At 39.1% G+C, this 16979-nt stretch overlaps 1 protein-coding gene and 1 pseudogene across 1 annotated transcript in view; both read right to left on the bottom strand.

Annotated features, from left to right (window-relative positions):
* Nucleotides 1-10081, bottom strand: part of LOC107062744 (uncharacterized) — a 137709-nt pseudogene extending 127628 nt beyond the window's left edge.
* Nucleotides 10082-14499: 4418 nt separating this feature from the next.
* Nucleotides 14500-16979, bottom strand: part of LOC102593069 (cell cycle checkpoint control protein RAD9A) — a 7949-nt gene continuing 5469 nt past the window's right edge. Inside the window, exons 7-10 of the mRNA XM_006339905.2 lie at nucleotides 16273-16517; nucleotides 16041-16188; nucleotides 14801-14841; nucleotides 14500-14726 (exon numbers count right to left, since the gene is read on the bottom strand). Coding sequence (XP_006339967.1) covers nucleotides 14602-14726; nucleotides 14801-14841; nucleotides 16041-16188; nucleotides 16273-16517 — 559 coding nt within the window. The 3' untranslated portion in view covers nucleotides 14500-14601. The remainder of the gene's footprint in view (nucleotides 14727-14800; nucleotides 14842-16040; nucleotides 16189-16272; nucleotides 16518-16979) is intronic.

Raw genomic sequence — 16979 nt, 5'->3', positions numbered from 1 at the left:
CAAGGAATAGCACCCTATTAGGCTAGACCAAGCTATCATAGAAAACATATTAATCATGCAAGTCCAAGCTATTCCAGGAAGGGTAGAAGTGTTCCATCCTAGCTACCATACAAATAATCTATAATGCTAATGCAAGCTACCCTTAGGAGAGTTTGATTTCTCAATCCTAAGCTACCCTTCGGAGAGTATGTGTCCTCAATCCTAAGCTACCATGAAATAGTCTAGGCCTAACCAAGTCATGCTATCATGAAGGCATTCTAAAATGCTAGTTCAAGCTATCTGTAAGAGAGTATGGTCTTCAATCCTAGGCTACCATGACTACCACTAACTCAAGCTACCATGAAAGCATCTTATAATGCTAATTCAAGCTACCAATCTTGGCCTTGTCTTACCAAGTCAAACTATACATGAAGAAATCATATGTCACAACTTCAAGCTATTCTAGTCTAACATGCTTTGATTCATTTTAGGTTATTAACTTTTCAACCTAGAACCATTCTATGTGAGAAGACCTTTTACATTCTACAACATCATACAAGTCTAGATCACAATACCTACTAGTCACAAGCATTATTCTTAGGCCATTCTAGCCATATCTCATCATAAAGGTTCAATGTCAATCATTACAAGTCATGATCCACCATATATACCTTATTCTAATTCAATTTATGTTTACATACTTCTATTCTTGAACAATTACTATACAGGACTTCAATTCTAGAAGATCACCTATGAATCCTCAATTTCACCTTTCATGGCATAAACCCACATAATATCAACTTCATCAATTAGACTAGGGTTAACCATGGAAAACATATAAATTCATCATAATATCATAATTCAATGCTAAATCAATCATAAACAAGTATTATCCACTGAATTGGAATCAAAATCAACACTACCCACAATATAGGAAGAAACCCTAGCTGGAATTGGAGGTTTGTCTTCACAATTGGGGGAAATCTAGGGGTTCTATGGATGGAAGAATCCATAGATGAATAAGCTAACATACCTTGATTACAAAGCCCTCATAGTGCTTGCAAGAAAAATGGAGGAATTTGACCTAGCTTAGATTTTTCTTCTTGTTGGAGTTTTCTAGAGAGAGGATTTTTTAGATAAAGAACTTTGGGATCTTTTGGGGTTTATTAATTAATGACTTAGTTGGGGTGGTTAATGATTTAAAATAGTTTATATAGGTGTATAAAGTCCATATAAAATGACCCCCACTTAAAACTAACTAAAAAGGAATTTACTAAAAAGTCCTCACTAGGCAGCCCACTCCAAGGCACCACGACAGGGCTCACGAGTCGTGGTTAATACCACGAGTCGTGCTCCTGCCCGTGGTCCTTAGGCAGTGGCTATGGCTTGGTGTCTTGGCCTCCACAATGCTAAGGCATGACCACGAGCCTTCCCACGAACAGTGGTCAAGACCAATGGTCGTGAATTGGCTCGTGGTCCTTGGTCCAGTGGCTTGGCCCCAAGGAATTGCCTCCCACAAGGCTAAGGCACATTCACGAGGCCTCCCACGAGCCGTGGTCAAGACCACTGGCTGTGGTGGTGGCCGTGAGGTTGGGGCAGTGCTTGCCAAGGTTGAGGTAGCCCTGGCCTTTGGCTTGGGCCTTGCCCCTTTGCCTTGGCATTTGCCTTTTAGCCTTGACTCTTGTAGCCCTCAACTAAACCCTAGATGGTCTACTAAGCTTACAAGAAGTCATTTTACGATTCTAACCTTTACTTCAAACTCTAAATCCTTCACGTAAAGCTCTAGTTTAGTCTACAAATTTCTGAAATGTTACAATGTGTTAGTGCCCAATCATTGCAAGTAAACAACATCAAGATAATAGTCTTAAAATTATTCTTTAGTTTAATCAAAACATGGGCAAATATCGACAACTTAGGAATATAAATATACCTAAGATCACCACCCCACACTTAAACCTTTGTTTTTCCTCAAACAATCTTTAGACTATCAACTCTTTTTCATATCCCTTGGACTTATCAACCCACTTAAAATCAACCAAACATATTTAATCATGATCTTGTAGTTCACAATGGATACAACATTCCAAAACTTTTACACAAAGTTACCACACATATGCTCCAAGAATGACTCCTTTATTATTTTTTCGAGCTAATGCAAACTCATACAAACACACCAATTAAATAATCCAAACATGTGCCATGAATGCCGTCACCTATTTACGTTTAGTATAACCTTTCACTCAAGCAATCATATTATAAACAAGGCCTATTTTTCAAAACTTAGTACTCACTCTCACAAATGAAGTTTTTACTTCTCTCAACATGTCATAAGCTTGCCCATAGTGTATTTTCACTTTCACATTATATTTCTCAAGGAATAAAGAGGACTTCTATTTGGTTGTAATGTCGGCTTAGGGTAAAGGAGGGAATATTTAGGACTCCTTTTAGTGACTACACCTCTCTAATGCACATGTCATTGCTTTACCAACAAACATCCTACTTAGCTTTTTCTTTCTTTCTTCTTAGTACACACTTCATGAATATTTTTCTCCTTTTTGTTGCTCCATCTTTACCCTTTATTCTCTCTTTTTTTTGTATATGCCTTTGTACTAGCAACCCTCAACTCAAGACTTTAAGATCCTAGTGAGATACACAATATCCCTGGTAGGTTTAGGGCCAATGTTTAGAGCATATTTCTGAAATAGTCACCCTCAATTAAGTTGAGGTGCACATTGTTACTAAGGACTAGGGCCAAAACAGAGTTTTACTTATTCTTTTATTTTTCACACAATTTAGCATATCCACCCTTTTTCACATCAACCAACTTTTTCAATCTTTCTTCTTAACATAGTGCATTAAGGATTACATTGGGATCAAAGACTTTGGTGTCGATCAAAAGGGTTTCGGCTTATCATGTGGCTTATCAAACAAACAAGGCTAAAGGCTCAATGGGACTTTACTAGGGGTAATTTCATTGGTAGGCATACAATTAGAGTCAAGAATTGGCTTTTTCAAAGAAACGCCTCAATCATATTCCCTAAGTCATATAAACTACTCATTCAACACACACCGGGCAAGTTCTAGATATCAAGTGAAGCAACAATCAACAATAACTCACCACACACATAGCATCACAACACACATAAGGACAAATCAACTAGCATGCTCATACAACTTGCATTACGGTACTACTACACAATTAAGCTCATTTGGATTCATTTAGAGTCACAACAAAGAACACATGCTTGTTTCAAGGTTATCATTCTTTTTGCATTTTCCAATAGTGACTACCCATGACGTCTGGCTAACTTTTTCGAACATAGTTTCAAAATACCAAGGTTGGTTTTTCGATTCTACTCCCCTACAGGACTAATTTTTCCTTAAGATGATCGTCATCCATCCATCATCGGGAATTGTCACCCCTATGACGACTGTACGACTCAATAAAACAGTAAAACTAATCCTAGTCGGTTCAAAGGGACTATCCTCAGTAAAAGTATCGAAAACAAACGCTGAGGAACCCAAAAAAATAATTTAATCCTAAAAAAAATTAAGACTCGATAAAGCAATAAAAACTTATATACAAAAGAGATATATCTCCCACCCCACACTTAAAGATTAGCATTGTCCTCAGTGCACAAATAAAATAAAGTATAGAGATAGAAATACTCCCTCAAGCCTCTAGGCCTCATCATCGTCAGCACGACCATCATCAAACACCATTAAGGCGTTAGCATCATCATTCACACCATCATCCTCCTCATCATCATCCAGAGGTTCCTGAAAAGCTGGCCCAGTCCTGCAAAGAAAGGTTGCACTGTCTGTCAACGGGTAGCGATCTGCCAAGGTCTCCATCTCCTCATCCGTGATCGGGCGGCCCACAATCCTAAGATGCAGCTCCGCCATTCCGAACATACGAGCATCACGTTGTCATCAAATGTCTGCCGCTCCTGGGCTGATAAGATAGGTCCATTGGGACGTGTCTAATGCCTTGGTCAAAGTCACATCTACTATTTTGCCAACCAAGGTGTGGTGCCTAGCAACAGTCACGTCTAACTCCTCTTCCTCGATTCCCTCAGCCCTCAGTAATCAGGTAATCATCCCCCCATAACAAAATTGCCATCTCATATTGTTCCGAAACTTTATCATATTCTACCTTAAAACAGGCCCAACATTAATGGGCATCCCCTTCATCAATATGTACACCAACACCACCCTATCCCTTGTCATATCGGTAAGGTGCTTTGCTAGTAAAAAGACACTACATATAATTTTCAACCACGCTCTCGCAACCTGATTAAAATTAGCATAATTGAGGGTAGAATGCCTCCAGTGTCCTTACTTCTATCCCACCTAGCAATAGACTCCAGCCCACACAATTTATGACATATATCTCTATAAGGGGGGTTTTCCTTCAACCTATTAAAGTCCTCATCCGCACAATTTGGAGTGCCCAATAACAAATTTAACACTTTAGCAGTAAATCTCACATCCTTACCCCGAATTGGCACAGTCTTATTGGAACGGGGTTCAGTAAGCCAATTTGCATAAAATTCTCACACTAGAGTCAAGTTACAATCATCCGGGTTTTCAAATATAAATCTTAGCCCAAGAGCATTGATAGTATTATAAATAACCAAAAATTGGGATTGCAACCTTACCTCATTGACGTACTCATCTCCAAGGTATTTTGCCTCTTTTGGCCATCAAACCATTCGTGCCCATATCTCTCTACAACCTTCTTTCCGAACTTTTGAAACGGCTCCCCACTACTTGAAGACCCGGATGCTTCCCCGTTTCTATTCCTCGTAAAACCTGCTCCGCTTGCAACATTCCTCGCCTTTGGTGCCATTTGTACCACGTAGAAGAAGAAATAATGGAGAAAAGAAAAAAATAGAAAAAAAAGGGTGGGGGTCGGGTTGGGCAGTGGGGTGGGAGAAGAACAAAGAAGAAAAGAGAAAAAAAATTAAAGAGAGAACTAGTGGGGAAGTTGGAGTTTCAATGGTGGGTTGAGGGAGAATGGGTGGTGAACTATAATTGTTAAAGTGTGAGGATTTATAGGGGAAAGTAAGAAGATGAAAGGTTAGTTTGGGGGAAAGTAAGGGTGTCGCGGTATGGGTGATGAATGTGGAGTGGAGGATTTAATGGAAGAATTGTGGAAGAAGAGGAGTTGAGAGAATATAGGGGTTGGGGAGGTGGGAATGTAGAGAGAGTGGAGGATTTGATTTTGGTTTTAGGGATTTGGGGTGGGTTTAATGGTTGGTCGGGTAGGATGGGTGTGGGTTGGGTAAAAACCCAAATTTCTGGGGACCGGGGTGAAAGGGACGCGACACACTATCATCGCACCATGGGAGGCGCTCTGAAGTTTGCACGTTGGCGCGGCGCGCCTACCAAAGCGCCAGAAAACTGGCTCTGAATTTCGCACTGTGTCGCAGCGCGCCAGCCAGTACGCCACCTCTACTTTACTTTTCTTTTTCGTTTTTCACTATTACAAACTAAGTTACAAATAATGAAAAATAATGTCTAGCTAGAACTAACAAATAAAAATACTACCTAGATTCTAAGAATTTAAACTACGCTAAAGACAAAAAAGTAAAAAAATCTAAAACAAACTACCTATCTATTACATTTTAATCACGGGTTGCCTCCCGTGTAGCACTTGGTTTAACGTCACGGCTCGATTCAGCTTGGATCATTCGTCATTCAGCTCAAGAGCCTCCCGATCACGATCTGAATCTTCTCCAAAGTAGTGTTTCACTCTTTGCCCGTTCACCAAGAACGTAGTATCAGTCTCACATTTAAGTTCAACAGCCCCATGTTGTGTCATTTGTACCACTTCAAAAGGACCACTCCATTTATACCTTAGTTTTCCGGGGAATAACCTTAATCTAGAGTTAAAGAGTAGTACATTTTCTCCCGGAGTGAAAGTGCGAGGAACTATGTGCTTGTCCATGCCACCTTTTGTCTTTTCTTTGTAGAGCTTGGTATTCTCATACGCATGGAGCCTAAACTCCTCAAGTTCATGTAGTTGATTTACTCTTTTCCTACCGGCTAGCTCAGGGTCCAGATTTAACCTCTTTATCGCCCAATAAGCTTGGTGTTCTAATTCCACTAGGAGATGACATGTTTTACTAAACATTATGTGATAGGGAGAAGTCCCTATGGGTGTTTTATATGCAGTCCTATACGTCCACAACACATCATCCAACTTCTCAGACCAATCCTTCATATGTGCATTCACTATTTTTTGCAAAATTTGTTTCACCTCTCTATTCGAAACTTCCACTTGGCCACTCGTTTGAGGATGGTAAGTTGTAGCAACCTTATGTCGAATATCATACTTAGTAAGAAGATTTTTCACTAGATGGTTAATGAAATGCTTACCTCCATCACTTATGATTTTCCTTGGAGTGCCAAAGCGAGTGAAAATATGTTTCTTTATGAACTTGATCACAACTCTTGAGTCATTCGAAGGAAGAGCGACAGTCTCAACCCATTTACTCACATAATCAACAGTCACAAGGATATATTGGTTTCCACTAGATTGTGGGAAGGGACCCATAAAGTCAATACCCCACACATCAAAAATTTCCACCTCCAGAATGTTACTTAGCGGAATCTCATGTCTCCTTGATATTGTACCCAACCTTTGGCATTTATCACATCCCTTCACAAAAGTAATAAAATCCTTAAATAAAGGGGGCCAAAAGAACCCAGATTGTAGTACCTTATGCGTCATGCGCTCTCCTCCATGGTGACCTCCAAATGAGCTAGCATAACAACTTTCGAGCACTTTTTGAACCTCAGACTCTGTAATGCATCTTCTCACCACCCGATCCACTCCTTGCTTGAATAAGAACGGTTCATCCCAGATATAGAACTTAGCATCATGATGGAGCTTTTTATTTTGTTGGGTGGTTGCACTCGGGGGGTAATCTCCACTTACTATCAAATTCACAATGTCAACATACCAAGGCACTTGAGATATATCTAGTGCCATCAATTGTTCATCCAGAGACTCTTCCCGGATTTTTTCCCCTTCATGTACATGTGAAAAATCCTCCAACCTAAACAAATGATCAGCTATTTGATTCTCAGTACCTTTTCTATCCTTAATCTCAAGGTCAAATTCTTGGAGAAGAAATATCCACTGAATCAGTCTTGGTTTAGCATCTTTCTTGTTGAATAGGTACCTAATAGATGCATGATCAGTAAAAACAATCACATTAGTACCTACCAAATACAATCTGAACTTGTCGAAGGCGAACACTAGAGCTAGCATCTCCTTCTCAGTCACTATGTAATTAGCTTGTGCAGAATCCAGGGTCTTGCTAGCATAATAGATCGAGTGGAACACCTTATATTTTCTGTCCCAACACCGCACCAACTGATACGTCGATTGCATCACACATGAGTTCAAATGGTAATTCCCAATTAGAAGCAATTAAGATAGGAGCTTCAATTAAGTTTCTCTTCAACATCTCAAAAGTCTTCAAGCACATCTCATCAAAATCAAATTTCACCTCTTTTTCCAAAAGACTGCACATAGGTCTTGCAATCTTGGAAAAATCATTGATGAATCTCCAGTAAAAACCTACATGACCAAGGAAACTTCGCACCCTTTTTACAGAAATGGGAGAGGACAATTTCTCAATAACTTCTACCTTGGCTTTATCAACCTCTAATCCCGACTTCGACACCTTATGACCCAACACTATCACCTCTCTAACAAAAAAATGACATTTTTCCCAATTTAGCACTAAGTTAGTGTCCTCACACCTAGAAAGTACTTTATCAAGATTCTGGAGACATACCTCAAAAGACTTCCCAAAGACACGAAAATCATCCATGAACACCTCTACAAAGTCTTCCACCATATCATGAAAAATGGCCATCATACACCTTTGAAAAGTCATTGGTGCATTGCAAAGTCCGAATGGCATGCGTTTGAAAGAATAAGTACCATAAGGACAATTGAACGTGGTTTTTTCCTGATCCTCGAGTGTAATTAAAATCTGGTTATATCCGGAATACCCATCTAAGAAACAATAGTACTCCTGCCCTGCTAGTCGGTCAAGCATCTGATCAATGAAGGGAACCGGGTAGTGATCTTTTCGGGTGGCATTATTCAGCTTCCGATAATCCATACAAATCCTCCATCCGGTCACTATCCTAGTAGGAATCAACTCATTTTAATCGTTCCTTACCACTGTCATACCTCCCTTCTTGGGAACACACTGCACAGGACTTACCCACTTACTATCAGAAATAGGGTACACAATTCCAGCATCTAACCACTTTATCACTTCCTTTCTCATTACCTCTTTCATCAAAGGATTTAGCCTACGTTGATGTTGTGCACTTGGTTTGTGATCCTCTTCCATGTAGATTATGTGCATACATAACACCGAACTAATCCCATGAATATCAGTCATCTGACATCCAATAACTTTCTTTTTCCGCTTTAGGACCATCAATGCCACATCAACCTGTATTTCAAACAACTCTGCAGAAAGTATAACAGGTAAAGTTTCGTTAGTACCCAAATACACATACCTTAGGTAAGCAGAGTTTTCAGTTCCAACTTAGGAGCTTATTCGATTGAGGGTTTGGGTGGAGGCCCTAACTCACACTCTAATGGCTCTACTCTACGTTTATCTATCTCCATGACTGCTAGATTCAAACAAGTCTCTATCTCTTGAGCCTTAGTATCTCCATCTACATCATGCCCCACTAACACTCTTTCTAAGGGATCCTCAGGTACAATTAGTTGCGATTCTATAGCGTGATCTACAACCGTAACAGCGGACAACTCCTCATAAATAGATGGCAATTTCAAAGCGCGATATACATCAAACACTTCAACCTTATCATGTGCCCTCATAGTTAATTGCCCAGTTGCTACATCAATTAATGCCCATCCAGTAGCTAAGAACAGACGTCCCAAAATGAATGGAACGTCAAAATCAGGTTCAAAGTCTAAGACTACAAAATCCACCAGAAAGATCAAGGAACCTACTTGTACTAACACATCCTCTACTACCTCATCTGGCCTAACAACGGACCTATCAACGAGTTGGAGAATGACAGTGGTTTGCTTTGGACTACCTAACCCAAGCTTTTTATACAATGATAAGGGAATAAGATTAATACTAGCACTCAAATCAGACAACCCCCGGGCATGAACACTTTGCCCAATTGTAATCGGCACAGTAAACTACCCGAATCTTTTAACTTCTTGGGTAATCTATTTTGAATTATAGAGCTGCACTCCTCAGTAAGTGCTACAGTTTTGTACTCTATGAGCCTCCTCTTGTTAGCCACTATCTCTTTCACGTACTTAGCATACTTCGGGATACCCTGCAAAATGTCAACCAAAGGTAGGTTAATGTGAACCTGTTTAAGGAGAGAGAGAAACTTACTGAAGCATTCGTCTTCATTCTACTTTCTAAGACTTTGTGGAAATGGAGGGGATAGTTTCTTTTGAGGAACGAGCGTCTCAACATTGGAGTTCCTTACTACCTTTTCCACTTTCTTTTCTTTATTAACTACCTCTGCATCTCTCTTCTTTAGAGCTAGTTCCTCTAGTTGTAACTCACTTCTAGTACTTACCGCATTCAGTTGCTTTAGGTTGGGTTCAATATCACTGGGCAGTCCACCTTGGGGACGCAAATTTAGAGAATTGGCTACTTAAGCAACTTGTTTCTCTAAACTCATTTGAGACATTTGGATGTTTCTGATGTTCTCATCCTGCTTATCTATCCTAGCATTTATCTGTCCCTAGTTCAACCATGAGCTTTTGGAGTAACTCATCATTAATCATCCCTCCCTTTGATGCACTTGGATTTGCACCTTGGTTAGGATTTTGGTATTGCTGCCTACCCTCTTGGTTTTGGTTTCGGTTTCGATTTTGGTTCCCACCCCATGAGAAGTTAAGATGGTTCCTCCAACTAGAGTTGTAGGTATTACCATAGTTTTGCTGACTTCCACCTCTTTGCGTATTACCCACATAGTTTACGGAATCCGGGTTTGTCTCACATAGTTCAGTTTCATGAGCTCCACTACCACATACTCCACACCAATTAGCTGCATGTTGTACCATATTAACCAATGCTTGATTTAGGGATATTTGTTTGAAATTCATTGTCATATTATGTTACATCGCATCCAGTTTGGCATTTATGGCGGTAGCTTAATCTACATCTAAGATTCTTGTAGCCCTTTGGGTTGTGGTTCTAGGCATTTCCCCTTCATACATTGGGTTCCCTTCTGAGAGTCTATCTAGTAAGTCGAATAGCTCTTCATGGGTTTCTATTAAGAAGTACACGTGCATTATAATCTAAACCCTCAAAAAAACGTGTGAGAAAGTACCTCATTAGCTTGGTAGTGGTGCGGGCAAGCATTCAACATTTGTTTGAAATGGGCTCATGCTTGGTACATATCCTCCCCATGTTTCTGCTTAAAGCATAATATCTCACTCTTCAACCGTGCGGTTTTTCCGGATGGAAAGAATCTACTCAAAAACGTTTTTGCTAGATAATCCCATGTAGTAATGGAGTTTGGTGGCTCAGCATCTAACCACTGCCTGGCGGCTCCTAACAACGAGTGTGGGAACAACGTCAACCTCACATAGTCCGGTGAGACTCCAGAGTTGTACCATGTTTTGTTTTAGTTCAAACCTACCCCCCGGTGATGGTTTCCTTATACTAGACGCCACATTGGCTGTGAGTGGGACTGCCACATCACAGACTGGTCTTGCCGGTATGATAGGGGGTACTAACTCTGGGTTTTGGTTGTTCACGTTTTCTTGGTTGTTACCCTCATTGTCTTCCTGAAGACCCAACCCCAATTCTCCTTGACGTCCTAAATTAGCCATTTTCCTGCATCGGCGTAAAGCTCTTTCAGGTTCGTTGTCTGGTTCGACAACTTCTCCTTTCCGAGCCAGACTTGAGAGTCGAGTGCCTGCATTAAAAAGCTAAGATCAAGTTATTAGTACCTGAATATTCTAATTGTAGACTTAAGAAAATCGAATATAAATCAATTTTTAAGTCCCCGACAGCAGCGCCAAAAACTTGTTGCTGCCCAATATACACGCAAGTGTACGTGGTCGCTCAAGTAATATAGTTTCGTAAAGAAACAAGTTATCGTTCCCAAAGGACTTATGATCAACTTATATTTAACACTTAACTCTACAATTAAATAAAAGTAATTGTTTAAAGAGATAGTGATGATTGTTAACTACTATTCCTAATTATGCAGTAAATTAAAAATAACCAATTGCGAACGACTTTAAGATGATGTTTTAAGCAAGTAAAAGACAATTCTAGGGCTGTAACGTGCAATGGATCTCATGTATCATATTATTGGCCTAAAACTAATTTCAATTGTCAAGTTACTAGTTTACAGGGTTAATTGTATGAGTTGGGTCTCTCGACCTCTAGTCGCCTACTCCAGTTAGCTGTCTAACTACATCGTTGAGCGGGGATAGCAGGCCTAACTGGCGAGCATTTATATTTCATCATGTTTCGTAACCAAGCAAGTTGTTCGTCGGGGCGTCACTCCTGAACACACATCAACTCATAATGGATGATCGAGCTTTCTATATTTGCTAGTCTACTACCCTCTCATCTCTCGATTTAAAGAATAGACAATATATTTATCTTATGGTGCACAAGCATAAAATATTAAAACACGAATATAAAAGTAACTTATATTGACAACCAAGAATTAATTCAAGAATCTTAAATAATCAACATTCAATCTGTAGCTACAGCTCTAGAACTAGGGTGTTTAGCCACTCATAATATTTGAAAATCACAAAATACAATTGTTCATGTGATTTCCGAAAATAAAAAGAGTTAGAAGATTGAAACCTATTACAAACGATGAAACTTGCTCTCGCACACCAAAATAATCTCCAACCCCCTACAAATTAGCCCTAGGGATCTATTTATAAGAGTTGGGAAACTTAGAGTCGAATTCTAAACCAACAAGGAATCCTATTTAACGTTGTTTTCGCTGGAAAAGTCGGACAGGAGTTGCGGCTTCGCGCCACCCATCGCCCTAGGCGAAGGCTTCTGAAGTTACAGGACTGGCGCGTCGCGCCTATCAGTGCGCCAGGCCAAGGTCTCTGAAGTTACAGCATTGGTGCGCCGCACTCGACAGAGCGCCAGGCAACCCTTCCTGAAGTTTCACCAGTGGCGCGTTGCTCCGGCCACTAATTTAAAATTTGAAATATTTTTCAAAAACAATTTTTAAAACAAATGGCCTGGGTTTGTGGGGGGGGGGGGGGGGAGGTTAGGTGTGGGGTGGCATAAAAAATGAAATTTTTAAAAATTTGAAATATTATAAAAAACATTACGAGATGGCCTAGGGGGGGAGCGTAAAAATGATTTTTTTTAAATTTAAAATATTTTTTAAAAAAAAAATTGACGGATGGCTTGGCTGAAGGATGAGCCAGAGGAGGGTGGTGGGGGTGGTTCGAGAAGGGGTAAAAATATATTTGAAATTTAAAAAAATAAGAAAATTTAATTTAATTTTTTTTTTATGGGGAGGGTTGGGTACGGCGTACAAGGTACGAGGTAGGCTAAGAAAAAAAATTGAAGGGTGAAGGAAAAAAACGTTTTTCCTTAAATTTGAGGAAAATGAGTTGATTTTCAAAACACTTAAGTCAACCAAACATGGGAACTTCATACCAAAAACACCCTTAATGTAGGTATTCAGAAAGTATGTACACTCTTTGAGTAATCTTTCACCTTAATGAGATAGTCAACTAGAGATATAAGAGAAAATCTGTTGAGGTGCCTCATCCGCAAGCCTCGATAAGATCAGAAACCTATTCACAATGGAGTCAAAGAGTGTCATTAAAAGTTTTTAAAAAGCTTGCCAGACAACTACTGCTTCAAAATTAATTGATATTTCATGAGCATTTTGTCATCCTCTTTGTTGTGACATGCAACTAGTTTTGTACAAACATAAATGCTCATCTCTAACCTATTTCAAAGTAAACTGTTCAGATATTATCCAGCCTTTGTATCACAATTCACATTCATGACATTAAACATCATTGACTAATTGTCAATTGTTCCAGGACTAGCAATGAACATTGACTACAAATACAAAGATCATGTGAGCATTGGCAGAACCGTCAACATTTAGAATTCAATACTTGACACCACTAGCTACTAATAGGAGTCAAAAGTTTGACTCTTTCGAGATTCACATGACATAATAGTACTAGGTTCACTATGTTAAGACTTAAAGAAGTCCCATATCGGAAAAAAAAAATGGGAAATTGGTTTCCTTATATGGACTTGGACAATCCTCCCCTCATGAGCTAGCTTTTGGGGTTGAGTTAGGCCCAAGATTCATCTTTACATGGAATCAGGAGTCGGGTCCATCCTAATTTTTTGTTCACCGATGTTGGGCCCCCATATTATAGTGTACATGCTCCAGTCAATGAGGATTAGGTGTGTGAGGGAGTGTTAAGAAGTCTCACATTGGAAAGGGGATGGAAAATTGGTCTCCTTACATGGACTTGGGCAATCCTCCCCTCATGAGCCAACTCTTAGGGTTGAATTAGGCCCAAGATCCATCTTTAGACACTACATTACATCCCAAAGGACTCCTACAATTTTCTTTGCATACCATTTGAGGCTACCTAAAAGGTGAGAGTAAATCCAGATAAACACTAAAAAAAGGCAGAGTTTTGTCGAAAATGCCAAGGGAAGGAAAGTCATCTACTAATAGGGGAACAATATTAATCTGACAGTTTTATTGCAAGCTTAACAACTCACACCATACTATAATAGAAGTAAGGAAGGCATCAAGAGTTTAATAGTATGAAATGATTAATAATTAAAAGTAATCAACCTGAAGTTTACCGCATTCTCAAGCTTAGAACAGATAATGACATTACTCAAAACCCAAGTGATTTTGCTACCTAAGAGAAGATAATGACTTCATATTACCTAAGCAGGGGATTATCCACAATGGTACACACAAAGTTATAGACCTTTAGCACAGATTCTGGAGATGGACTGACTGCTTCAGATTATGAAATGAGAGAAGTTCAAAAGGATTCATCTACTTGTAAGGAGACTTGTTGAAGTCTTTCCCATAGATATCAGCAGACATTGCTTATACTTGCAACATACGAGTGATCAGCCAATTTTTATTCGGAGAAGCAGATATATTTTCACTTAAAAGCCATTTTTCAGATTATGCAATACGTCAAACCTCTCCTTGAAGAGATTGATTCTTGTCTAGCTTTTTGGGAAGTCAACAGACCCTTCTTTAGTTAAAGATTTGAAAAGGATCCGCTATTTGTATGATAATGATTTACTAGTGTCTAGTTATGTATTAATTTCATTTACCAGAATGAGAAAAACAAACTTTCAAACAACAAACTAATGAGCTGTATGATAATATATATGCTTGAAGGCCAGTTATATTTCATGGTAAACATGAATTACCTATAGAGAACTGATTAGGTAAGAAGAAACCAAGTTGCTAAAAGTAGACAAGTGGAGCATTGGTAGGGTAATTGTACATACTTACAGCAAAATTCATCAATAACAAACTACTTGTTAGGATTATATAACAGTTTGAGCTGTTGTATTCCTAATGATATGGAGGAGTTGATTGAACACACAACTCTGACTCATCTCCTTCATCATCATCGTCATCTGCTTCTACCCAGTTACTAGGATGGTGTTGAGAAGCATGACCTTCCAAATCTGCCATGCCTGACATACAATTGGAGCAGCATAAGTTGAGTGGACTACAGAAACTAAATGTCCAGAGTAGGACCACGACTAACCTTGAGGTTCTTCCAAAGGATTTCTGACCACAGAACGGAAGCTAATGATGCAGTCAAGAAAAGATACTTTCTTCTGGGAAGTACAGTCATTAAGTATTTAGAATTTCACACTGATTTTCAAATTCACCATCAAAATCCAATCTCTTGCTCATATAGATCATTTAGGTGATTGGAGCATGTATATATTGGTAGTTTCCTCAGGTTATTATGTTCACCCTTGAAACTCTTAGGGTTTGTCTGGTTAATGAACTAATTAAACAAAGGTTTGTAATACATGAATTGTTTTTTTTTTCTGAGAAGGTAACAGTCAATACATGAATTTTTATACAGTGATTATAATGCAGAGAATGATATCTGGTAAATAATAAAACAGATACTGTCAAGCTTAAGCAGATTGCAGTGATTGCTTACTTTTAAGGATATTTTTGTCTTTTAGATACTTGTATCCTTGAAAGACTAATGTATATTATTATTCCACATTATATCCCACATAAAAATAATACTACATACATTTCTGCATAAACTATGCATGTATTAGTATATGGAGTTTAATATCAGAAACCATGCTGCACAAGTTTCGAAGAGTTCTACACTTGAAAACAAACATTGTACTTATTATGCAGAGATTACATAAGTAATGCAGAGTTCTGTATTGCAAATGAAACTTTGTATTCAATGTACGGAATTTCAAATAGGGATTGTTTCCCTTGCGAGACCAACCAAATGACCACTTATCATAGGTAGATGCTTACTCGGCATAAAAAGTTATCCACTGCAGCCTGGAGTAATCATGTGGAAAATGCATAACAAAATGTGCAAGAAATTTGAAATATAGGTGACCTCTTGGATGGATGCATTCCGGTTACATTAGCTGCAATTACTTGATATAAAGGTTTCCCCCCTTCCAAACCCCACACCTCTACCCCACCACTTCCCCAAAAAAAAATATTACCATATCAAACTCAACCAGACCTGAGAATTCCTTGGGATATTTCATACATGTCAAGACTTATCAAAGCTCAAGGTTACCCCAACAGTTTGGGACCAAAACCTCATGCTTCTTACCCCTCAATAGATTGTTAATTATGAACCTATAATTGAAAGTTCTGCAAACCATAATAACTTAACATATCAGCTAGATTTAACTACTTTGTTTATATATATCTACAGGCAATAGTAGGTTTAAAGCTGGAGCACTAAAATTGCTAACAATTTGGACAGCAAAAAAAGTTCAGGATACTCATTAGGTATGTCAGACATATTTCTTCCAGCAGCTCCAGCTTCAGATATGTGTATCGCACCAATTTTCTGAATTTCCCTTTGCACATTATCGCTCTCATTTCTTTCCTTTCCGTGTTCAGCATCATTACCACCTTTTGTTCTGCTTCCTATATAAAGTTGAATTTATGAAAATTAAGTAAATATGCCATACCAGTAAATAAGTTGTACCATCTAGTTCAGCAAATACTAACCTGAAAGATCAGACCAAATCCTGGTCTGATCAGATGGAAGCCCAGAATTCCCTTTTGACCTCTCCTGGACTGGGGCCTGTCTTCCATCATTAGCCTGCCCATAGGAAGTGCCAGCAACTTGTGGATTTTCCGAGGAGCTTGCAGTGTTGAGCTGTGACATAAGCATGGTTGCAAGTACCAAGGTGGCATCAAAAGTTGAGTTGGAGCCATCCTCTAAACCAAATTTTGGAGCCATTAAAATTGGCCTGTCCATAAATTCAGGTATGATCAGAAGAAAACCTTATATGAAAAGCAAGAAAATTATGTCTAACACAGCAAAGAGATCTACTAATGAATTGGCAAAGAAAAACATTTAAAAATAGGTCATAAAAACTGAAGACGTAGGTTTAACATGGTCTGTACACTAGCCATGAGACATCAAATTAGTATCTGCTGGATCTGGGTAACAGGAAAAGCGAAACACTGTGACCCATGTTGTCAGGGGAGATGCCAAACTTATCCTTTTTTTTTTTTTGATAACCGAGAAATCCGTCTGTGACCCGCCCTTTGGACCAATCACAGCCTTCTAAACTCGGTGGATAATGGGCCCGCCCCTCTACCCTTCTCCACTTAAATTCCCTACTTCGCTTTGCATGGTGTGGGGCTTGAACCTGCGACCTAAGCCACAAATCCTCCACCTTTTGCCACTTGAGCTAGGCCTTGGGGGC

The sequence above is a fragment of the Solanum tuberosum genome, unplaced genomic scaffold (assembly GCF_000226075.1).
Source record: "Solanum tuberosum cultivar DM 1-3 516 R44 unplaced genomic scaffold, SolTub_3.0 scf00011, whole genome shotgun sequence".
NCBI lineage: Eukaryota > Viridiplantae > Streptophyta > Magnoliopsida > Solanales > Solanaceae > Solanum > Solanum tuberosum.
This window is presented reverse-complemented; position numbering and strand designations above follow the sequence as displayed.